A 27302-nucleotide genomic window follows, 5' to 3' on the forward strand; every position below is an offset into this window, starting at 1 on the left:
TACCGCCATACGAGGTGAGGCCAAGGCTGGCGTGCTCTTTATATATCGCAGCTGGTTTAATAAAATATGTGTAGGGTAATATCTGACACTTAATACCCAGGTAGACTTAACCTGCCTGCTCACCGCTCCTTTATAATCCAAACCAGACGCCAAATTTCCTGATCTCATAAATAAAAGTAATTTCGATGTCAAAATGAATAGGCCTGCTGCGGTAATATATCGTTTTTTATTAAACTGCACCCCCTTCCATAAAAACCATATAAAAAAAAATCAAAGTATGGTCACCTTTCCATAAAATCCATGCCTTTTGTAAAGGTGAAGAAAGTTCTAGCAGAGCTGAGTTTATCAGACGTAGCTGAGCGCTGAAGGCCCAGGTAATACCGCCATACTGTGCTCAGGGATACCGCCATAGAGTGCCAACATTTGCCATAGACTTCTAACATCATTTAGCCATATGGTGACCATGTCTCATTACTATTGAATGACTGTATAGTAATGCCGCCATACTGTGTTAAATTATTCCACCATACAGTACTTGAACTGACCACGAAGTGCTCACATAATTTTGCCATATAGTGAATATATGACATTGCCCATATAGTAATACAGCCATATCATGCTAAATAGCTTGAAAACTGTGTCAGAGGCCGCTCACGTAGTTGAGCCATGTACTGAATATATAACATTACTATTCAGTGCTAACATAATACTGCCAGATTGTGCGAAATGATTCCTCCATACTTGCCAAAGCTGGCCAGGGTGCTTACATCTTTTAGCCATACAGTGAATATATAACATTTCTAATCAGTACCCATGTAATAATACCGCCATACTGTGCTAAATGATTCTGAAAGGCAGTATCAATGCTATGTACTTGGGTAATATAGTTAGCATATAACATTGCTAATCAGCACGCATATAATAATACCGCCATACTGTGCTAAATGATTCAGACAGGCAGTACCAAAGCTATGTATGGAGTGTGCACGTCCTTGAGCAACATAAAGAGTATATAACATTGCTATTAAGCATGCATATAATAATACCGCCATACTGTGATAAAAGGCAGTGCCAAAACTATGTATAGCTTGCGCACATATTTGAGCCACAAAGTGACTACATAACATGACTATTATAATACCGCCATAAGCGCTCACGTCATTGAGCCAAATAGTAAATATGTAAAATTGCTTTACTGATATACTACAGGTAAATAATACCACCATACTGGCCAAATGGTGTAATATAGTACAGCTATAACTATACCAAACTTGTAATACTGACATACAGTCGCCAAAAAACACCAAAGGTATCACTAAGAGGATTAGAGTTGGCCGCTTGTGGTCTAACTGGTTGAGCCGCTGAGACTAACTGGTTGAGACCCCAAAGAGTTAACTGTCAGGTTGAGCTCTGCTACATCTGTACGTGCGACTGTGTTGTGTTTTGACAGTGCTGCGTCTACTTGTATGTATGCGTCTAGAGTTTCCCTCTGGATTTGTGTCTGCCGGACTTGATGATATCAGGCTGGATTAGGACTTGTGGCTGTTAAGTCAGGATGTCTTCCATGCTCGGGTTGTAGCTCCTGGCTGTTTTTTAGCAAAAGGAAAGTGAAATGTGCCATTTGTATTTACTCCGAAATGTGAGTGGCTTTGGCATCGAAATTACATGTTTGCATTAGTGTCACCAGCTCTGAGGAAATAACATTGTCAGCAGCCAAGTAGATGGGAAGTGACATACCCAGCGTGCCACCGCAACCTATGTGCATGCCTGAAGTCCTTCCTGCATGAGAGTAGTCGTGTTCATTTTTATCTTCTTGATGGGCTCTGGTGAGATGGAGGTTATACACCCTCATCACGTAACGTCTCAGACTAGAGGCGCACCATGCCGTGTACGTACTAAGACTTAAAGGGCAACTCCAGTCACAACTGATATTAGCAGCAATTGGTTCAGTAAACATTACAATGTAAAGACAGTGTTTGTTCTACTATAATACTTCCCATTATATACAGATATGAAGACTATATTACCGCTCCAATGTACGTTAATATAACTACAATAATACTGCCTCCTATGTACAAGAATATAACTACTATAATACTACTCCTATATACAAGAATATAACTACTATAATACTGCTCCTATGTACAAGAATATAACTACTATAATACTACCTCCTATGTACAAGAATATAACTACTATAATACTGCTCCTATGTACAAGAATATAACTATTATAATACTACTCCTATGTACAAGAATATAACTACTATAATACTGCTCCTATGTACAAGAATATAACTATTATAATACTACTCCTATGTACAAGAATATAACTACTATAATACTGCTCCTATGTACAAGAATATAACTACTATAATACTACTCCTATGTACAAGAATATAACTACTATAATACTACTCCTATGTACAAGAATATAACTACTATAATACTGCTCCTATGTACAAGAATATAACTATTATAATACTACTCCTATGTACAAGAATATAACTACTATAATACTGCTCCTATGTACAAGAATATAACTACTATAATACTGCTCCTATGTACAAGAATATAACTATTATAATACTACTCCTATGTACAAGAATATAACTACTATAATACTGCTCCTATGTACAAGAATATAACTACTATAATACTACTCCTATGTACAAGAATATAACTACTATAATACTACTCCTATGTACAAGAATATAACTACTATAATACTGCTCCTATGTACAAGAATATAACTACTATAATACTACTCCTATGTACAAGAATATAACTACTATAATACTGCTCCTATGTACAAGAATATAACTACTATAATACTACTCATATGTACAAGAATATAACTACTATAATACTGCTCCTATGTACAAGAATATAACTACTATAATACTGCTCCTATGTACAAGAATATAACTACTATAATACTACTCCTATGTACAAGAATATAACTACTATAATACTGCTCCTATGTACAAGAATATAACTACTATAATACTGCTCCTATGTACAAGAATATAACTACTATAATACTGCTCCTATGTACAAGAATATAACTACTATAATACTGCTCCTATGTACAAGAATATAACTACTATAATACTACCTCCTATGTACAAGAATATAACTACTATAATACTACTCCTATGTACAAGAATATAACTACTATAATACTACTCCTATGTACAAGAATATAACTACTATAATACTACTCCTATGTACAAGAATATAACTACTATAATACTACTCCTATATACAAGAATATAACTACTATAATACTGCTCCTATGTACAAGAATATAACTACTATAATACTGCTCCTATGTACAAGAATATAACTACTATAATACTACCTCCTATGTACAAGAATATAACTACTATAATACTACTCCTATGTACAAGAATATAACTACTATAATACTACTCCTATGTACAAGAATATAACTACTATAATACTACTCCTATGTACAAGAATATAACTACTATAATACTGCTCCTATGTACAAGAATATAACTACTATAATACTGCTCCTATGTACAAGAATATATCCTATTAATATTATAAATGTGAAAGTTTGTGAGTTTGTGGGTTTGTGTGTTTGCATGTTCGGATGTTTGTTCCTCAATCACGGAAAAACCACTCCACCGATTTGGCTGAAATTTTCCACAAACATAGTTAATACACTCGATTAAACAATAGGCTACTTTTCGTCACAATAGCGCACATACGTTTTTCCCAGGACCCCCACAAAACCCAAACTCACACCACCATCTCTGCAATCTCACAAACTTTGGACCATAGCAAGCCCCAAAATTCATATTGCCCTCTACAGCCTCGCCCCTAACCCCACACAATCTCATATACATATACTTTACCACTTTGCCCCTCCCCATAACGATACTCCAGGAGGCGCTCTTTAACGCTCCGGAGTAGCCATGTTTGCCGACCCCCACCGCTCTGACAATCTGCGACACCGCCCACCCATGTCAATACCCCTAGGCGGTCTAATAAATGCAAAAAAAAAAGTTTTAAAAAAGTTTAAAAAATCTAAAAAAAATAATAACACGGATTAAAAATTCAAATCACCCCCCCCCCTTTCCCTAGAACACATATAAAAGTAGTTAAAAACTGTGAAACACATACATGTTAGGTATCCCCGCGTCCGAAATCGCCCGCTCTACAAAGCTATACAAATATTTTTCCTGTTCGGTAAACGCCGTAGCGGGAAAAATGGTCAAAAGTGCCAAACCACCATTTTTTCACTGTTTTGATTCGGATAAAAAATTGAATAAAAAGTGATCAAAGCAATAACATTTCCTGAAGATGGTAGAACTACAAAGTACACCCGGTGCCGCAAAAAAAGACGCCATATACATCCAGCGGTGATTGTAGCAGTGGGTATATACAGGCGCGGGTAAGGTTTTCGTACTGTGTATAAGGGATGGGATATGAAATGTAACTTTGTATCTTGTTTTTGCTGTAATTCAGAGAATACGTGAGACTTTTGTGTTGCAGTTACTTTGTATTTGAGCCGCTATATATACGGTGTTGTGAGAAACTTTACATAGTGACTTTGGGATAGAAGTATTTGAAGTTAACCCTTTCCCGCCGATGGCATTTTTTGATTTTCGTTTTTGACTCCCCTCCTTCTAAACCCCATAACTTTTTTATTTCTCCGCTCCCAGAGCCATATGAGGTCTTAATTTTTCCTGGGACAAATTTTTCTTCATGATGCCACCATTAATTATTCTATATAATGTACTGGGAAGCAGGGAAAAAATTCAGAATGGGGTGGATTTGAAGAAAAAATGCATTTCTGCGACTTTCTTACGGGCTTTGGTTTTACGGCGTTCACTGTGCAACTAAAATGACATGTCCCCTGTATTCTGTGTTTCGTTACGATTCCGGGGATACCAAATTTATAAGGTTTTATTTACATTTTGACCCCTTAAAAAAAAATCCAAAACTGAATTCAAAAATAATTTTTTGAAAAGTCGCCATGTTCCGACAGCCGTAACTTTTTTATACGTGCGTGTACAGGGATGCATAGGGCGTCTTTTTTTGCGGGGCCGGGTGTACTTTGTAGTTCTACCATTTTCGGGGAATGTTATTGCTTTGATCACTTTTTATTCAATTTTTTATCCAAATCAAAACAGTGAAAAAATGGCGGTTTGGCACTTTTGACCATTTTTCCCGCTACGGCGTTTACCGAACCGGAAAAATATTTGTATATCTTTGTAGAGCGGGCGATTTCGGACGTGGGGATACCTAACGTGTATGTGTTTCACAGTTTTAACTACTTTTATATGTGTTCTAGGGAAAGGGGGGGTGATTTGAATTTTTTTTAGATTTTTTTAAACTTTTTTTAAACTTTTTTTTTTGCATTTATTAGACCGCCTAGGGGTATTGACATGGGTGGGCGGTGTCGCGGATTGTCAGAGCGGTGGGGGTCGGCAAACATGGCTGCTCCGGAGCGTTAAAGAGCGCCTCCTGGAGTATCGTTAAGGTGAGGGGCAAAGTGGTAAAGTATATGTATATGAGACTGTGTGGGGTTAGGGGCGAGGCTGTAGAGGGCAATATGAATTTTGTGGCTTGCTATGGTCCAAAGTGTGTGAGATTGCAGAGATGGTGGTGTGAGTTTGGGGTTTGTGGGGGTCCTGGCACAAACGTATGTGCGCTATTGTGACGAAAAGTAGCCTATTGTTTAATCGGGTGTATTAACTATGTTTGTGGAAAATTTCAGCCAAATCGGTCGAGCGGGTTTTCCATGATTGAGGAACAAACATCCGAACACACAAACATCCAAATACACAAACTTTCACATTTATAATATTAATAGGATAATACTGCCTCTATGTACAGTGAAATATCCCTTATATAGAGACAATAGGTCATTTTTGTCCCTCCTCTGATGCATTTAGACGACATTCTGCTACTTTCTCGATGTTTTTGTAAAAAAAAGAAAAATCTTTTAACTTGGTGAAACTTTCTTCATTTCCTACAAACTTTCTCTTCATGCTGGACAATTATACCGCTCTACAATTTTCTTACATTGTCTCCATGCGCCTCTCTTCTTGCAGTCAAATCTTCCCTTACTGCGCCCCCCGCTGACTCATTAGCGATGGGTAGATCAACAGAAAACAATGCTCAGACTCTTTTAGATTTTTCGAGCAGACAAAAAGATATTTAGATCTTCGGATTGTAATAACAGGCGATAAATAGCGTGCATTCCGTTCCCTTCTGTATTGTCCCCTCCCCCTCCTTCCCTGCTCCGAAGAAAAGAGACAATTCGGTGAGATTAAAGAATGAGTAAAAAAAAACGACTCCGAAGAACAACAGAGCTGAAATGTTTTTTCTTTATTTTTTTTGCATTTTTTTTTTTCGTTTCGAACACGTGGGAGCCAAATTAAATTAGATTGAAAAATAAGATTAAAATGAGGGTTATTATAGAAATGTTGATTAGAGCGCCACATTAAGGTCTGCTATTGTGTCATTATCTAAATAGAAATCTCCGCTTTTGGCTCCTTTCAATCAGAAATCACCCAGAGTCCCTTTATTTACAAAAAGATCTTTCTAGAACAGTGGGAAGAATGAACCGCGTCGCTGCCGATGAGACTCGCGCTGGTGTAGATAATAATCATAAATATAAATATACTCGGGGGGACGGATATAAGGGTTTTATTAACCCCTTCTCACATCCCGATAGTCACGTATGCGATGGTGATCACTAGAGGGCAGTGGTCCTACCATGATGACCATTAGGGCTCGTTCACACGGGCACTAAGGGGGTGGATTATGGCGCTGATTCCCACGTCATAATCTGCCCCCTCACAATGGTGGTCTATGTAGACCGCCAGGCTACAGAAAAAAGAAGCGGGCTGCCCTTTCTTCAGGCGGTGTCCACCTGGCAGCAGCAACCTCTGGTATCGGCCCATTTATTTGAGCCAACTCCGTTTGGGGAAGCCGCGACTGTCGGAAGCCACGACAGTTGTGGCAGGTGGGTCACTCTCAGTGCCAAAATACACCTTACTGCCCCCCCATGTGAACTTAGCCTTCAAGTGACCCTTTAGTTCACCAAAATTTTTTATCCTTTTGCCATGGATCCCATATTTGCCCATTCTTTCTTCAATCATCTACAATGGCCACCAACTTCTCCGACTCCTCTTAGTCCAAGATGGCTGGGAATGTAGGAAAGACTAGTCCTGGACATGGGTTTCCATCATGGTTGACAAAAAGGAGTAAGTTTTTGAATAACTAAGGCTGGATTCACACCAGTGCTTGAACTCCATTCAGGGTTTCCGTGTCTAAACCCACTTAAAAAATGTCATGCAAGTAGGACTTTTCCTCTGCAAATTTTTTAAGCGGGTTCGGGGATGGAAACCAGTCGGCACCCAGCGAAGCCCATCATAGTCTCTGGGGTCTGAGGGTCACCACTTCTTTAGCAGGTTAGCAGACCCGAAGAACAGAAAGCCGAGCGTTAGTGTGAACCTTGTGTAAAATAAACAATGACATTTTTGAAAATTCCCAAAAATTTGGACATAAATTTTTTTACAACCGAATCTGAAAAAATAAGGCCTCAAACAGCTATGTAGACATACAAATAATAACGTTATGACTGATGAATGTGAGAGGCCAAAAATAAACTTATTGTCTTAACTCTATGTGCCAGAATTGAGAGCCACCCCCATTTTGATGGACCACGTGTGGTCATGGTTTACATAGTCATCCACGTCCATTTAGGGGAGGATTAGAGAACCTGGGCACATGGGGATCAGATGGTCAATGTGTTGGTTTCTTTTTGAAGCCCAACCAGACCTAGAAGCTTCTGTGATATTTTATGGGTCTCGGCTTGGTCCTGTTTTTGGTGTTTCAATGACTTCAAAAACCTACCATGAGTTGACCAAAGCCAGAAGAGATTCCATCAACAAGATTGTCCTCTATGAATCTATGATATGACATAGAGTCTGCCACTGACTCACTGTGAGAGTCCATTGTGGATGGCCGACCTACGCCAGTTTCCTCCAGAATCCAGTGGTTGGCCCGTTCCAAAATGGGTTGAACGAGAGTGGCAACCCCAACAACATTCTGTATACAACACAGCTCGTAGCTCAGTAATACTGTAGAGGATCATTCAGCTGTTCGTTCTCAACTCTGTTTGACCTCGTGGGTTCCCCTTGACCTCTGTCACTTTTGCTGTCATAGCCTGTGGGTCAGAGTTTTTGCTTTTCTCCAATCTGTCACAACTACTTGTACTTCTAACCCTCACCGACTCCTGTTACATCGCCATCAGTCTGCAAATCTGTCGTCGTTCACTTGACATTTCCAAAGTAACGTGCTTATTTTTGTAAGATGAATGATGTTTTTGCTTTTTTGTTTTATGCAGGAAAAACCAACAACCTTTTTCCCGATGACAGTTTTATTGACTCCGGAGAACTAGATGTGGGTCGTAGAGCAACGCAGAAGATCCCTCCTGGAATATTCTGGAGATCCCAGGTTTTTATAGACCACCCCGTTCACCTCAAGTTCAATGTGTCTTTGGGAAAGGCGGCACTTGTCGGGATTTATGGTAGAAGAGGTCTTCCTCCATCACACACACAGGTGACCAAAAATTTCAGGGTTGCTCCATGTAGATCATAATTGGTGGTGGGACTTTCTTAAATTGATGTTCATGTTCTGTTATATTTTGTATCTTCAGTTCGATTTTGTGGAACTTTTGGATGGAAGACGTCTCCTATCGCAAGAATCCCGAAGCTTGGAAGGTCCTCAGAGGCTACACAGGGGGGTGGTCCCTCTAGTGAGTCATGAGACGGGATTCATACAGTATTTGGACTCTGGCATATGGCACCTGGCGTTTTACAATGACGGCAAAGAGTCCGAGGTGGTTTCCTTCCTCACAACTACTATCGGTAAGTGACCGACAAAAAATTTCCCAAAAATCAAGCAAAGGGTCAACTTGAGTTTTATTGGCCAACTTTAAGAACTTCATGAGTATTAATAGGAAGAAGATCAAAAAGATAGGGGCAAATTTTTTATGCGGCTTGTAGCTTTGGCCAACTAGTGTACATGGGCCACCAACTCTCCTCCAATGACAATGTTGGAAGAGGTGAATTACCGAGCCAAGAGCCAAGTTGATGGGGAAGTCGGACAGAATGATTCTTGAACATTGGTTTGGCGTTGGTCTGATGTGTATGGGATTGTAGACCCAACAGTGGTGAAAATATTACGATCAACTTTTTGACTTTGAGAATTTTTGACTCAATTTGTTCTACGTAACATTCTAATATGACACGTCTACATAGTGTTGTAGAGTTTGTGGTTGATACCGTTGACCCTACTACCGATTCCTTCTCTTTGATCGTTACGGTTTTTCTAGGTCAGTGGGCTGTGGTCATGGACAGTCTTTTTCACCTTTTCTAGAGGTTTAGTTGTGTTTTTGACTTGAACCGTATTGGGTGTTGGAGAAGATCTCAAGGTTTGTTGACGTGATAAGGACTTGGTGAGGAGAAGGATGGATGCTCTGGTGTCTCAGGCGGAGGTCAATGGTTTTCTCTGTATATTTAGTCTCACACCAGTGACCAGCAGGAGGGTAGAGGCGCCCTCAGGGCATGGGAATGAGCCCAGGGGACGTGTGAGAGATCATCGGCCCTTCTTCATTGTCCTCGAATGTAATCTAATATGGGGGGTGAGATAATATATTGGTGCGGTGGGATTGTGCGCTTCAGTAAGGCCAATCACCAGGAATTTTAATGAAATTGTAGAATTTGTGTATTCTTGTAGTGCTGTGTAATAATACTGCTATAATAGTGGCCTGAAAATATCTCCATGTTAGTGCCCATACAGTAATGATCATGTAGTGCTGTGTTATATCACATAGTAGTGTCGTCGTAATAGTATCAGTCTCATCTGTGGATACTCTTATATACATATATACCACTGACATCAGTGTATATGATAATACCAGTGACATCACTGTCTATATATAACAGTACCAGTGACATCACTGTCTATATATAACAGTACCAGTGACATCACTGTCTATATATAACAGTACCAGTGACATCACTGTCTATATATAACAGTACCAGTGACATCACTGTCTATATATAACAGTACCAGTGACATCACTGTCTATATATAACAGTACCAGTGATATCACTCTCTACATATAATAGAACCGGTGACAGTGTCTATATATAATAGTACCAGTCACATCATATGTGCGTGTAATAAAATCAGCTACATAAGTTTCTATAGTGAGATCAACGCCTATATATTATATAGTACCGGTGACATCACTGTGTTTTTATAATACTTCTGGTGATGTCACTGTGTTTACATAATAGTACCAGTCACACCCGTGCTCATATAATAGTACCAGGACATCAGTGTGTGTCTATAATCATACCAGTGACATCACTGTTTATATATAATAGTACCAGTGACATCATATGTGGGTACGTACCTTTGTATAGTGGTATCAGTGCACATGTAATATGACCATGAATCCAGTGCCCCTCTCTTACATACATGTACATACATACATATCAGTGCCCCTCTACTACATACATGTACATACATACATATCAGTGTCACTCTATTACATACATGTACATGCAGATCAGTGCCCCTCTACTACATACATGTGCATACATATCAGTGTCCCTCTACTACATACATGTACATACATACATATCAGTACCCATATCAGTGCCCCTCTACTACATACATGTATATGAATACATATTAGTACCCCTCTACTACATACATACATACATATCAGTGCCCCTCTACTACATACATATCAGTGCCCCTCTACTACATACATGTACATACATACATATCAGTGTCCCTCTATTACATACATGTACATGCAGATCAGTGCCCCTCTACTATATACATGTCAGTGCTTGTAGCAGCAGATGTGTCTGTTCCTTTATTTTTAGCGATATAACTGCAGCGCGTTTAGTGCCAGCAATCTGTCCCGGGAGCGGAGCGGCTCACGTGAGGGTCTGAGGCGTGCGGCAGGCAGGACAGAGCTGACCAGATGCTGTACTGGCCCGGGGGCAGCTCTGTACCAAGCCGCCATAGTCAAAGTCAGCAGCTTTGCTTTGAGAAGTAGACGCGGAGCCGTCTGGGCTATCACAATACACGTTACATTCACAGGCCGGTAGTAAAAACATTGCATTGTGCTGCGGCCGTGACAGGGGACAAGCTGCGGCAGTTACGTCAGGCCGGGCCGGTTCTAGGGTCAGTCGCCTAAGGCGGCAGATTGGTAAATGCCTTCAATGTGTACAGTGAGTGAAGAGATTCTTTCCTTCGGTATAGGACACGGTATATTGGGTCTTTTGGGGTCTCAGGGAGGGAGATTGCTGGATTTAGCTACTTCATGTTCTCACACCGGGGCAGACTCACACATAGGGCCTGCACTGGGCCTTGTAGGCATCTAAAGGGGGTTAGGACTTGGCGTACTGGGGCCAGAGAGAGGAATGAGATTGCCTGAAGGCCAAGTACCCCCCTGGGCCAACAAAGGCGATGTGCTTCCAAATGGAGGACACCAATTGTTGTCTCTTGCCCATGGGGCCACCATATTAAGTGCAGTCCCGTGGGCTACGTTCATATCTGTTGCGATGTCGGGCCGGTTCATAGTCCGACAAAATTGTGGATGTAAAAGTCCTGCAAGTGGAGCTTTTTTGTAAGGTAATGTCAAGAAGAAAACAATGGGACCCAAGGGACCCCATTATAGTCAACCGGCCCCTCTGGTCCCAATGTGGTCCGTCAATAGATGAGCCACTGGGCCATTGGTATCCTTGAGAATCAATAGAGGCTAGGTTGTTGTCCACTGGGCCACCAGGGCATAGTTGCCTCCTTACAAGCACCACCAAATGCCGGAGCCTTCCAGGACGGATGCGCTTACCATTAGGGCCTGCCAGGAGGCCGATGTATACCCACATGGATGACCATGGGATCGGCTAGGAAGTTACCATGAGGAATGGGCTTGTCTCGGGGTCCCCAGATGGCAGGTTATTGCCCATTGGGACACCAGGGGGTAAGTGCTTGCTCATATGGACCATAAAGGTCTCCAAATTGCCGGTACTTGCCCGTAGACCCTCCAGGAGGGATTAGCGTGCTACTGGTAGAGGGTGAGCACCGGCCCATGGCAGCCATGATGGGATATATACCTCATCCTGGTGATTACGAAGACGAATGTTGTCTTTGTGACCTACAAGGGGCCTCAGGGGTCATATCGCGGGCCATTGGGCCGGCTAGTGCATCAGACTATATCATATGGCTGTAGATCTAGACTGTGTCTGATGGGCTTTGTCTGTGACTACTGAGGCGTCCTACCAGGGATATATATATACACACACACTGTATATACTGTATACATTCCGTACGTCCTGATATTCAACCGCTACCAGGAATTTCCCTCATGGGACCAGAAACTGTGGCGGCGTCTAATGGAAACTGTGACAAGGTCGTCGAGCATTACTTCAGCCCGGGAACGCTGTGACAAACCCTCTACGCTGTGCAGTCGCTCTGTCACCACCAGGACAGCGGCGGCGTGATACATGTCTCCTTATGTCAGGCTCAGTCTTACAGCTGCCCGATTCCTCATTGACGTACAGATACACAGCTCAGTATACAGTATCACACAGGATAGGATTAGATACAGCTCAGTATACAGTATCACACAGCATAGGATTAGATACACATCTCATTATACAGTATCACACAGGATAGGATTAGATACACAGCTCAGTATACAGTATCACACAGGATAGGATTAGATACACAGCTCAGTATACAGTATCACACAGGATAGGATTAGATACAGCTCAGTATACAGTATCACACAGGATAGGATTAGATACACAGCTCAGTATACAGTATCACACAGGATAGGATTAGATACAGCTCAGTATACAGTATCACACAGGATAGGATTAGATACACAGCTCAGTATACAGTATCACACAGGATAGGATTAGATACACAGCTCAGTATACAGTATCACACAGGATAGGATTAGATACACAGCTCAGTATACAGTATCACACAGGATAGGATTAGATACACAGCTCAGTATACAGTATCACACAGGATAGGATTAGATACACAGCTCAGTATACAGTATCACACAGGATAGGATTAGATACACAGCTCAGTATACAGTATCACACAGGATAGGATTAGATACAGCTCAGTATACAGTATCACACAGGATAGGATTAGATACACAGCTCAGTATACAGTATCACACAGGATAGGATTAGATACACAGCTCAGTATACAGTATCATACAGGATAGGATTAGATACACAGCTCAGTATACAGTATCACACAGGATAGGATTAGATACACAGCTCAGTATACGGTATCACACAGGATAGGATTAGATACACAGCTCAGTATACAGTATCACATAGGATAGGATTAGATACAGCTCAGTATACAGTATCACACAGGATAGGATTAGATACACAGCTCAGTATACAGTATCACACAGGATAGGATTAGATACAGCTCAGTATACAGTATCACACAGGATAGGATTAGATACACAGCTCAGTATACAGTATCACACAGGATAGGATTAGATACACAGCTCAGTATACAGTATCACACAGGATAGGATTAGATACACAGCTCAGTATACAGTATCACATAGGATAGGATTAGATACAGCTCAGTATACAGTATCACACAGGATAGGATTAGATACACAGCTCAGTATACAGTATCACACAGGATAGGATTAGATACACAGCTCAGTATACAGTATCACACAGGATAGGATTAGATACACAGCTCAGTATACAGCATCACACAGGATAGGATTAGATACACAGCTCAGTATACAGTATCACACAGGATAGGATTAGATACACAGCTCAGTATACAGTATCACACAGGATAGGATTAGATACACAGCTCAGTATACAGTATCACACAGGATAGGATTAGATACACCGCTCATCAGACTGTATCACACAGGATAGGATTAGATACACAGCTCAGTATACAGTATCACACAGGATAGGATTAGATACACAGCTCAGTATACAGTATCACACAGGATAGGCTTAGATACACGGCTCAGTATACAGTATCACACAGAATAGGATTAGATACACAGCTCAGTATACAATATCACACAGGATAGGATTAGATACACAGCTTAGTATACAGTATCACACAGGATAGGATTAGATACACAGCTCAGTATACAGTATCACACAAGATAGGATTAGATACACAGCTCAGTATACAGTATCACACAGGATAGGATTAGATACACAGCTCAGTATACAGTATCACACAGGATAGGATTAGATACACAGCTCAGTATACAGTATCACACAGGATAGGATTAGATACACAGCTCATCAGACTGTATCACACAGGATAGGATTAGATACACTGCTCAGTATACAGTATCACACAGGATAGGATTAGATACAGCTCAGTATACAGTATCACACAGGATAGGATTAGATACACAGCTCAGTATACAGTATCACACAGGATAGGATTAGATACACAGCTCAGTATACAGTATCACACAGGATAGGATTAGATACACAGCTCAGCATACAGTATCACACAGGATAGGATTAGATACACAGCTCAGTATACAGTATCACACAGGATAGGATTAGATACACAGCTCAGTATACAGTATCACACAGGATAGGATTAGATACACAGCTCAGTATACAGTATCACACAGGATAGGATTAGATACACAGCTCAGTATACAGTATCACACAGGATAGGATTAGATACACAGCTCAGTATACAGTATCACACAGGATAGGATTAGATACACAGCTCAGCAGACAGTATCACACAGGATAGGATTAGATACACTGCTCAGTATACAGTATCACACAGGATAGGCTTAGATACACGGCTCAGTATACAGTATCACACAGGATATGATTAGATACACAGCTCAGTATACAGTATCACACAGCATAGGATTAGATACACAGCTCAGTATACAGTATCACACAGGATAGGATTAGATACAGCTCAGTATACAGTATCACACAGGATAGGATTAGATACACAGCTCAGTATACAGTATCACACAGGATAGGATTAGATACACAGCTCAGTATACAGTATCACACAGGATAGGATTAGATACACAGCTCAGTATACAGTATCACACAGGATAGGATTAGATACACAGCTCAGTATACAGTATCACACAGGATAGGATTAGATACACAGCTCAGTATACAGTATCACACAGGATAGGATTAGATACACAGCTCAGTATACAGTATCACACAGGATAGGATTAGATACAGCTCAGTATACAGTATCACACAGGATAGGATTAGATACACAGCTCAGTATACAGTATCACACAGGATAGGATTAGATACACAGCTCAGTATACAGTATCATACAGGATAGGATTAGATACACAGCTCAGTATACAGTATCACACAGGATAGGATTAGATACACAGCTCAGTATACGGTATCACACAGGATAGGATTAGATACACAGCTCAGTATACAGTATCACATAGGATAGGATTAGATACACAGCTCAGTATACAGTATCACACAGGATAGGATTAGATACACAGCTCAGTATACAGTATCACACAGGATAGGATTAGATACACAGCTCAGTATACAGTATCACACAGGATAGGATTAGATACACAGCTCATCAGACTGTATCACACAGGATAGGATTAGATACACAGCTCAGTATACAGTATCACACAGGATAGGATTAGATACACAGCTCAGTATACAGTATCACACAAGATAGGATTAGATACACAGCTCAGTATACAGTATCACACAGGATAGGATTAGATACACAGCTCAGTATACAGTATCACACAGGATAGGATTAGATACACAGCTCAGTATACAGTATCACACAGGATAGGATTAGATACACAGCTCATCAGACTGTATCACACAGGATAGGATTAGATACACTGCTCAGTATACAGTATCACACAGGATAGGATTAGATACACAGCTCAGTATACAGTATCACACAGGATAGGATTAGATACACAGCTCAGTATACAGTATCACACAGGATAGGATTAGATACACAGCTCAGTATACAGTATCACACAGGATAGGATTAGATACACAGCTCAGCATACAGTATCACACAGGATAGGATTAGATACACAGCTCAGTATACAGTATCACACAGGATAGGATTAGATACACAGCTCAGTATACAGTATCACACAGGATAGGATTAGATACACAGCTCAGTATACAGTATCACACAGGATAGGATTAGATACACAGCTCAGTATACAGTATCACACAGGATAGGATTAGATACACAGCTCAGTATACAGTATCACACAGGATAGGATTAGATACACAGCTCAGCAGACAGTATCACACAGGATAGGATTAGATACACTGCTCAGTATACAGTATCACACAGGATAGGCTTAGATACACGGCTCAGTATACAGTATCACACAGGATATGATTAGATACACAGCTCAGTATACAGTATCACACAGCATAGGATTAGATACACATCTCATTATACAGTATCACACAGGATAGGATTAGATACACAGCTCAGTATACAGTATCACACAGGATAGGATTAGATACACAGCTCATCAGACTGTATCACACAGGATAGGATTAGATACAGCTCAGTATACAGTATCACACAGGATAGGATTAGATACACAGCTCAGTATACAGTATCACACAGGATAGGATTAGATACACAGCTCAGTATACAGTATCACACAGGATAGGATTAGATACACAGCTCATCAGACTGTATCACACAGGATAGGATTAGATACAGCTCAGTATACAGTATCACACAGGATAGGATTAGATACACAGCTCAGTATACAGTATCACACAGGATAGGATTAGATACACAGCTCAGTATACAGTATCACACAGGATAGGATTAGATACACAGCTCAGTATACAGTATCACACAGGATAGGATTAGATACACAGCTCAGTATACGGTATCACACAGGATAGGATTAGATACACAGCTCCAGTATACAGTATCACACAGGATAGGATTAGATACACAGCTCAGTATACAGTATCACACAGGATAGGATTAGATACACAGCTCAGTATACAGTATCACACAGGATAGGATTAGATACAGCTCAGTATACAGTATCACACAGGATAGGATTAGATACACAGCTCAGTATACAGTATCACACAGGATAGGATTAGATACACAGCTCAGTATACAGTATCACACAGGATAGGATTAGATACACAGCTCAGTATACAGTATCACACAGGATAGGATTAGATACACAGCTCATCAGACTGTATCACACAGGATAGGATTAGATACAGCTCAGTATACAGTATCACACAGGATAGGATTAGATACACAGCTCAGTATACAGTATCACACAGGATAGGATTAGATACACAGCTCAGTATACAGTATCACACAGGATAGGATTAGATACACAGCTCAGTATACAGTATCACACAGGATAGGATTAGATACACAGCTCAGTATACGGTATCACACAGGATAGGATTAGATACACAGCTCCAGTATACAGTATCACACAGGATAGGATTAGATACACAGCTCAGCAGACAGTATCACACATGACAGACTCGGATACATCCTCACATTAGACATTGTCACATGTGATAGGATTATATCTAGCTATTAGCTCTTTTCGCTAACTTTTTGACTCATGAATAGAATGCCAGAGTTACTGTGAAGACTGACACCATCTGGCACTACAGCTCCATTAACAGAGAATTATGCTAAAGAATGGCATAATTAGTAATATAGTTGTATTCATACTGAACTTTCTGACCTATGAATAGAATTCTAGAGTTACAGTGGAGACTGACACAATTCTCCCTGAACTTTTTGCTTCCTAAATAGAATGCACGAGTTACAGCAAAAATCTGTGACTAGCAGTGTCACACGTGGTAGGCTTAGATACTGTGGCTTGACAGACTGGATTAGATGTAACAGGCTTAGGTACACCAGTTTAACAGTCCTGTGTCACATAAAATCAGCTTAGAGATACATCTGTTGACAAACTTCATGGTTTCCTATAATTCATACGCCCCTTTGGTGCCTGATACAATGACCCAATTTGGGAAAGTAGTGGCTAGTGAATATAATGCTAGAAGTACAGTGAAGACTGACACCATCTGGGTATATAGCTCTAAATCAAGAGTAGAATTAACAGACAATCACATGACATGAATGCTGTTCAAATCCTGATGAATACAATGCTAGAGCTACAGTGAAGACTGACACTTGCACAGACTTGTCCTGTAGTACATACAGTGAATATATAACCCATCCCTGGAGGTCTGTGGCTTTATGCTAGGGCAAGTCTATCATCAGGGACTCCTGCTTGGCTAAAAACCAGCTTATTTCCCATCCTCACCGTCATGCTTTACACTGCAGCCCTGCTTGTTCCATAGACTCACAAGCTCATCAGGTCAAATAAAACCACTTTCCATCATAGCAAGGACAGAACGATTATAAATACCTTGTTCGAATAAGGTAAATCTTCATACTGGAGTGTTTTTCAATTCATGCACCAGGAGGATCAGGATGAACAGTGTTTAAAGGAGCTTCAGAGACAGAAATCATGGAATAGTGAGAGGACAGATTTTTTTTTTTTTAAAGAAATTGATCAAATCTAAGGTGATAAAATTTGAGGTGGTGAAACAATTATTGCTGACTGTTTCCAAAAACGCCACAAATATTTTTTTTTTAATGAAAAAAAAAACCCTGAAAAAACTTTTAAAGTAGTGTAAAGAGCTAAGCGAGACGCGGCGCTTATACTCATGTGCAGGCAGCAACAAAAATGCAGTTGGCCCAGGGGTCAAGAGCTGGATAATGAGGAGCCAATGCCTCGGGGCCCCCAGGGGTACGGATGGGTCGCTGGCTGAATCAATGAGCGCACTAAGTGGAATGACTACCGGAGCTTCATCCTCCATAAGCCGCCTGTTTATGTGGATACAACTCGGCCGTAAGCTTGGCAAGGAGGACGGGGCCAGATGCTTCACAGACCAAGCCGGCTACTGAGAATTTATCTATCGGGTTCTGGCATCCGGTGGAACCGAGGATTTACGTCTCGCTTCACAGAACCCCTTGGGAGACAAAAATGTTGTAGGGTCCAAAAATATTCACTGACATGGGCAGGAGGTAAAGCGGTTCTTCAGTGCATACAGCGGCCCAGAGCTCAGCTTCCTTCCTGTACTGAGATAGTTTAGAGGCCACCAGTCCCGAAATGACAAGCCCTAGTCCAGCTCAAAAAATTGGGGGGGGGTTGGGGGTGTGTACATTTCAGTGATGGCCCATCAGGTTGTTAGAGGGATTCTACCGTTTAGATATCTTGTCCGCGCCACCTTTCGGTTAAATATCCATTTTTTGTCGGTATGCAAATGAGTTCTCTCGCAGCACTGGGGGCGGTCCCCAGCGCTCAAACAGCACTGGGGGCGGTCCCCAGCACTCAAACAGCACTGGGGGCATCCCCAATGCTGCAAGAGAGCTATCTCCAGTGCCGCCTCCATCTTCGTCAGGAACGGCCTCTTCATCTTCTTCTTCCGGCGCTAGGGGTCACACTTGTGTGCCTGCGCAGTCGGCTCTGCCATCGGGCCGCAAGCAGAGCCGAGTACACATGCTGGCGGGCATTTTTTTGAGGCCGCTTACGCGAGCATGCGCAGTGCGCTCTATTCTCCATAGAACTACAGGAGCGCACTGCGCATGCTCAAAAAAATGGCCACCAGCATGTGCACTCAGCTCTGCCTGCGGCCCGATGGCAGAGCCGACTGCGCAGGCGCACAAGTGTGACCCCTAGCGCCGGAAGAAGAAGATGAAGAGGCCGTTGCTGACGAAGATAGAGGCAGCGCTGGAGAGTTCTCTCGCAGCATTGGGGACGCTCCAGTGCTGTTTTAGCGCTGAGGACCGCCCCCAGTGCTGCGAGAGAACCCATTTTCATACTGACGAGAAACAGATTTTTAACTGAACGGCGGCGCAGAGAAGACATCTAAAGGTAGGAGACGAATAGCATTTCTTAAGGCTATTCCTACGTGTTAGTTAGAAAGAAAAAGTTTTTAATGGTAGAATCCCTCTAAAGTAGCCAATCCTAATCCTCATCATTATATTTTTTATTGTTGCCCTCGTGACCACTTGCCCCCCCCCAATGTATCGCACATTTGAGAAGCTTTTCATCCAGGGTTTAGGTCACAGATTGGAGTAAGATGACTTATTTAAAGGGAGTGATGGAGGACTCGACCCTGTGACCTTCTGCCCGGTACCTCGTGCCACCTACAAAAGGAAAAAAAAGGGACGACCCGCAGGTCCGGATCAGATGTTACTGCCATTGTACGTCCACAATAAAAACAAAAATGAGCGTCTTTAAAATTCCATCTGCCATTGACGTCTCACAGACCTCTGGGCCCCGACGCTCGCCTCGATTTTCTTCACATTCTTGATACACTAAAAAGAAACTTCAAGAGTCATCAAATTGATCCAGAGCGTAGCGGCTAAGCATCGGAAACATGAACCAGATGGGACCGCTCTACCAAAAAATTTCAAAAATATTGCACGTGCAGGTCACCTCTGCAAGGTCGCGGAGTATTTTAGGTACAGAAATGTAAAAAAAATTCTACCGTCTGCCAGGGATTTTTTAGGACGTGGATGGCAGTAAGTTCAACTTTTTGAAAAAAAAATTAAAAACTTTGTGGGGCGTCTGAAAGTCCAACATTTTTTTTTTTTTTAAATGTAGATTGTGAGCCCCACAGAGCTCACAATGTACATTTTTCCCTATCAGTATGTCTTTGGAATATGGGATGGAAATCCATGCAAACACGGGGAGAACATACAAACTCCTTGCAGATGGTTTTATGCCCTTGGCGGGATTTGAACACCAGGACTCCAGCACTGCAAGGCTGCAGTGCTAACCACTGAGCCACCGTGTGGCCCCTGAAAGTCCAACATTGTACAGACTTTCTCTGAAAACTTCGAGACTCATTAGGGTAAGTTCACACAGGGAGCGTAAGGGCGGATTTTGGCACCAAGACGCGGGGAGCCGACAGTCGTGGCTTCCCCCTCTGGAGTAGGCTCAAATGAATGGGCTGACTCCGGAGGTTGCTGCCGCAAGGCGGACGCAGCGGCTCAACGAGCCACGGTATCCGCCTGAAGAAAGGGCAGCCCGCTTCTTTTTTCCGTGAGTAGAAAACGGCCATTTTGCACCCAAGGGGCACCCATTTTTACCGATTTCTCATACATTCAGTGTACTGAAGGATCTGTAAAAATAGACAAAAGTAAAACACGATCTATTATTATAGTTTGGGCCGTCAACCAAATTTAGGCCCCATTCACATACAGCAAAAATACGTGTGACGCCCATAAAAAATTCATTTTTTTTCCCTTATTACTCTGCAAGTGAATCTGTGTCAGTCTACACTGTAAATCCGGCATTGTATTCGTGACCTCAGGGTTAACTTGCAGCATCAATAGTAAACAATATGGAATTGTGACAGAAATAAAAAGTAATAAGATTGTCGGCCATTGCGGTGATTCGGGGCCCTCTTGAAATAGTAATAAAGTCTTCCCACTAGTAGAAGGTTCTGCAGCGCCGCCGCACTATCTGCATAGTCATTTATTTCCATTGTATTATTAGGCCTCTGTGGTTGTTACCGCTAGGCCCGAGCCTGCCGTAAAGTGTCATCATGGCAACCTTTCATGTCTGCTGCCTCTGCATGGTTCAGCATTGTAAGAATAACAAGCTATGGCAGATCTTCTGTCCCCGCAGTAGTCAGCGCAGTAAAATGCCACATTGATGGGGATTTTCAGAGGGGTATTTAGTAGTATTGTCTGTTATTTACCACACAGCGGTGCTGTATACAACAAACATGGCCGCCGTGTCTCACCTCAGAAATATTACAGGAAAAGCAAGGTCAAGTGCGAATTGATAGAAAAAATTACTATGGCTGGCAATGTTATGGAGGCTCTGACTACAGATGGCAATGTTATGGAGACTCTGACTACAGATGGCAATGTTATGGAGACTCTGACTACAGATGGCAATGTTATGGAGACTCTGACTACAGATGGCAATGTTATGGAGGCTCTGACTACAGATGGCAATGTCATGGAGGCTCTGACTACAGATGGCAATGTTATGGAGGCTCTGACTGTGGTCGGCAACGTTATGGAGGCTCTGACTATTGGTGACAATGTTATGGAGGTTCTGACTATGACTGACAATGTTATGGAGGCTTTGACTGTGGTTGGCAATGTTATGGGGGCTCTGACTATTGGTGACAATGTTATGGAGGCTCTGACTGTGGTTGGCAATGTTATGGAGGCTCTGACTGTGGTCGGCAATGTTATGGAGGCTCTGACTATGGCTGCCAATGTTATGGAGGCTCTGACTATGGCTGCCAATGTTATGGAGGCTCTGACTATGGCTGCCAATGTTATGGAGGCTCTGACTGTGGTCGGCAATGTTATGGAGGCTCTGACTATGTCTGGCAATGTTATGGAGGCTCTGACTATGGCTGACAATGTTATGGAGGCTCTGACTATGTCTGGCAATGTTATGGAGGCTCTGACTATGGCTGACAATGTTATGGAGGCTCTGACTATGGCTGACAATGTTATGGAGGCTCTGACTACTGCTGGCAATGTTATGGAGGCTCTGACTATGTCTGGCAATGTTATGGAGGCTCTGACTACGGCTGCCAATGTTATGGAGGCTCTGACTGTGGCTGCCAATGTTATGGAGGCTCTGACTGTGGCTGCCAATGTTATGGAGGCTCTGACTGTGGCTGACAATGTTATGGAGGCTCTGACTGTGGCTGACAATGTTATGGAGGCTCTGACTGTGGCTGCCAATGTTATGGAGGCTCTGACTGTGGCTGCCAATGTTATGGAGGCTCTGACTGTGGCTGCCAATGTTATGGAGGCTCTGACTGTGGCTGACAATGTTATGGAGGCTCTGACTGTGGCTGCCAATGTTATGGAGGCTCTGACTGTGGTCGGCAATGTTATGGAGGCTCTGACTATGTCTGGCAATGTTATGGAGGCTCTGACTATGGCTGACAATGTTATGGAGGCTCTGACTATGTCTGGCAATGTTATGGAGGCTCTGACTATGGCTGACAATGTTATGGAGGCTCTGACTACTGCTGGCAATGTTATGGAGGCTCTGACTATGTCTGGCAATGTTATGGAGGCTCTGACTATGTCTGGCAATGTTATGGAGGCTCTGACTGTGGCTGCCAATGTTATGGAGGCTCTGACTGTGGCTGCCAATGTTATGGAGGCTCTGACTGTGGCTGACAATGTTATGGAGGCTCTGACTGTGGCTGCCAATGTTATGGAGGCTCTGACTGTGGTCGGCAATGTTATGGAGGCTCTGACTATGTCTGGCAATGTTATGGAGGCTCTGACTATGGCTGACAATGTTATGGAGGCTCTGACTATGTCTGGCAATGTTATGGAGGCTCTGACTATGGCTGACAATGTTATGGAGGCTCTGACTACTGCTGGCAATGTTATGGAGGCTCTGACTATGTCTGGCAATGTTATGGAGGCTCTGACTATGTCTGGCAATGTTATGGAGGCTCTGACTACGGCTGCCAATGTTATGGAGGCTCTGACTGTGGCTGACAATGTTATGGAGGCTCTGACTACGGCTGCCAATGTTATGGAGGCTCTGACTATTGGTGACAATGTTATGGAGGTTCTGACTACGGCTGCCAATGTTATGGAGGCTCTGACTATTGGTGACAATGTTATGGAGGTTCTGACTACGGCTGCCAATGTTATGGAGGCTCTGACTGTGGCTGACAATGTTATGGAGGCTCTGACTGTGGCTGCCAATGTTATGGAGGCTCTGACTGTGGCTGACAATGTTATGGAGGCTCTGACTGTGGCTGCCAATGTTATGGAGGCTCTGACTACGGCTGCCAATGTTATGGAGGCTCTGACTATGGCTGCCAATGTTATGGAGGCTCTGACTATGTCTGGCAATGTTATGGAGGCTCTGACTACGGCTGGCAATGTTATGGAGGCTCTGACTTTGGCTGACAATATTATTTGGGCTCTGACTTTTTGGCAATATTTGGGGGGTCTCTCAGTGACTGACAATGTTATGGGGGTCTAACAGTTTGTATTATGATAATTTTATGGCGCCGCTACCTACGGTTGGCAGTGTTATGTGGGCACTGACTACGACTGTCATGTTATGGGGCAGCAATTACGGCTGCCATAACTATGAGGCATTATATCCATGTGTATGTCTCTGACACCCGCCCGCACCATAGCTACAGCTGACACCGCAGCCTGATGCCCGGCCCCACACTGAATGTCACCCCATAACACACAGCTTTATTTACAGCACAGAGCTGACCCATTGTCCGTATTACTTATATACCGACACCCTGTGCAGACATGTGCATTACATTGCTTATCAGGATAGAAGGATGAAGAGATAAAAGTGATTTGCGCGGTAAACACAACGCGGCGGATCCGAGAGCTCAGAAAATTTGTGCAATAAATTGGATAAGTTAATAGCTTTGGGATTAAGTTAAAACACTGAAGGGATGGCGGTCATTATTTACCAGCAGCTGATACAACCGCGCACCCAGCAAATTAACACTGCCTGATGCTGTGTGCTGAGGCGGCATTATTTTACTTACCGGCAAATTCAGTCAAAACAACCGACTCGCCGGATGTGGAAATTATAATGCAAAAATAATTACCTATTTTTTTTCCATCATCGTCTCTGACTCAGGAGAAAAAAGTTTAAAGCAAAATCTACATTTTTATTGTAAATGACTGAAAACTATATAATGTTTCTCCTACAAATGTATACCCCAAACCAACCGCCATGTAGCGCAATGACCGCCAGAAACCTTTAAAACTCTTTTATTCTGCTGGACATCACAGCATGGCTCAGTTCTATTAGTTTTACATAGGAGTAGTATTATAGTAGTTATATTCTTGTACATAGGGGCAGTATTATAGTAGTTATATTCTTGTACATAGGAGTAGTATTATAGTAGTTATATTCTTGTACATAGGAGGTAGTATTATAGTAGTTATATTCTTGTACATAGGAGCAGTATTATAGTAGTTATATTCTTGTACATAGGAGTAGTATTATAGTAGTTATATTCTTGTACATAGAGGGCAGTATTATGGTAGTTATATTCTTGTACATAGGAGCAGTATTATAGTATTTATATTCTTGTACATAGGAGGTAGTATTATAGTAGTTATATTCTTGTACATAGGGGTAGTATTATAGTAGTTATATTCTTGTACATAGGAGCAGTATTATAGTATTTATATTCTTGTACATAGGAGCAGTATTATAGTAGTTATATTCTTGTACATAGGAGGTAGTATTATAGTAGTTATATTCTTGTACATAGGAGGTAGTATTATAGTAGTTATATTCTTGTACATAGGAGTAGTATTATAGTAGTTATATTCTTGTACATAGGAGCAGTATTATAGTAGTTATATTCTTGTACATAGGAGTAGTATTATAGTAGTTATATTCTTGTACATAGGAGCAGTATTATAATAGTTATATTCTTGTACATAGGGGCAGTATTATAGTAGTTATATTCTTGTACATAGGAGCAGTATTATAGTATTTATATTCTTGTACATAGGAGGTAGTATTATAGTAGTTATATTCTTGTACATAGGGGTAGTATTATAGTAGTTATATTCTTGTACATAGGAGCAGTATTATAGTATTTATATTCTTGTACATAGGAGCAGTATTATAGTAGTTATATTCTTGTACATAGGAGGTAGTATTATAGTAGTTATATTCTTGTACATAGGAGGTAGTATTATAGTAGTTATATTCTTGTACATAGGAGCAGTATTATAGTAGTTATATTCTTGTACATAGGAGTAGTATTATAGTAGTTATATTCATGTACATCGGAGCAGTATTATAATAGTTATATTCTTGTACATAGGGGCAGTATTATAGTAGTTATATTCTTGTACATAGGAGCAGTATTATAGTATTTATATTCTTGTACATAGGAGCAGTATTATAGTAGTTATATTCTTGTACATAGGAGCAGTATTATAGTATTTATATTCTTGTACATAGGAGGTAGTATTATAGTAGTTATATTCTTGTACATAGGAGCAGTATTATAGTATTTATATTCTTGTACATAGGAGCAGTATTATAGTAGTTATATTCTTGTACATAGGGGGCAGTATTATAGTATTTATATTCTTGTACATAGGAGGTAGTATTATAGTAGTTATATTCTTGTACATAGGAGGTAGTATTATAGTAGTTATATTCTTGTACATAGGAGGTAGTATTATAGTAGTTATATTCTTGTACATAGGAGTAGTATTATAGTAGTTATATTCTTGTACATAGGAGCAGTATTATAGTAGTTATATTCTTGTACATAGGAGTAGTATTATAGTAGTTATATTCTTGTACATAGGAGCAGTATTATAATAGTTATATTCTTGTACATAGGGGCAGTATTATAGTAGTTATATTCTTGTACATAGGAGTAGTATTATAGTAGTTATATTCTTGTACATAGAGGGCAGTATTATGGTAGTTATATTCTTGTACATAGGAGCAGTATTATAGTAGTTATATTCTTGTACATAGGAGCAGTATTATAGTAGTTATATTCTTGTACATAGGAGGTAGTATTATAGTAGTTATATTCTTGCACATAGGAGCAGTATTATAGTAGTTATATTCTTGTACATAGGAGGTAGTATTATAGTGGTTATATTCTTGTACATAGGAGTAGTATTATAGTAGTTATATTCTTGTACATAGGAGCAGTATTATAGTAGTTATATTCTTGTACATAGGAGTAGTATTATAGTAGTTATATTCTTGTACATAGGAGCAGTATTATAATAGTTATATTCTTGTACATAGGGGCAGTATTATAGTAGTTATATTCTTGTACATAGGAGTAGTATTATAGTAGTTATATTCTTGTACATAGAGGGCAGTATTATGGTAGTTATATTCTTGTACATAGGAGCAGTATTATAGTAGTTATATTCTTGTACATAGGAGGTAATATTATAGTAGTTATATTCTTGCACATAGGAGCAGTATTATAGTAGTTATATTCTTGTACATAGGAGGCAGTATTATAGTAGTTATATTCTTGTACATAGGAGGTAGTATTATAGTAGTTATAATCTTGTACATAGGAGCAGTATTATAGTAGTTATATTCTTGTACATAGGAGCAGT

General features: G+C 41.1%; 1 protein-coding gene across 6 annotated transcripts in view; it reads left to right on the top strand.

Moving 5' to 3' along the window:
• Positions 1-27302, top strand: part of TENM4 (teneurin transmembrane protein 4) — a 1026741-nt gene that overhangs the window by 877905 nt on the left and 121534 nt on the right. For all 6 annotated transcript variants that reach the window (XM_075266230.1, XM_075266232.1, XM_075266233.1 and 3 more), the window contains 2 exons: positions 8395-8609; positions 8707-8917. In XM_075266230.1, coding sequence (XP_075122331.1) covers positions 8395-8609; positions 8707-8917 — 426 coding nt within the window. The remainder of the gene's footprint in view (positions 1-8394; positions 8610-8706; positions 8918-27302) is intronic.

The sequence above is a fragment of the Leptodactylus fuscus genome, chromosome 2 (genome assembly GCF_031893055.1).
Source record: "Leptodactylus fuscus isolate aLepFus1 chromosome 2, aLepFus1.hap2, whole genome shotgun sequence".
Taxonomy (NCBI): Eukaryota; Metazoa; Chordata; class Amphibia; order Anura; family Leptodactylidae; genus Leptodactylus; species Leptodactylus fuscus.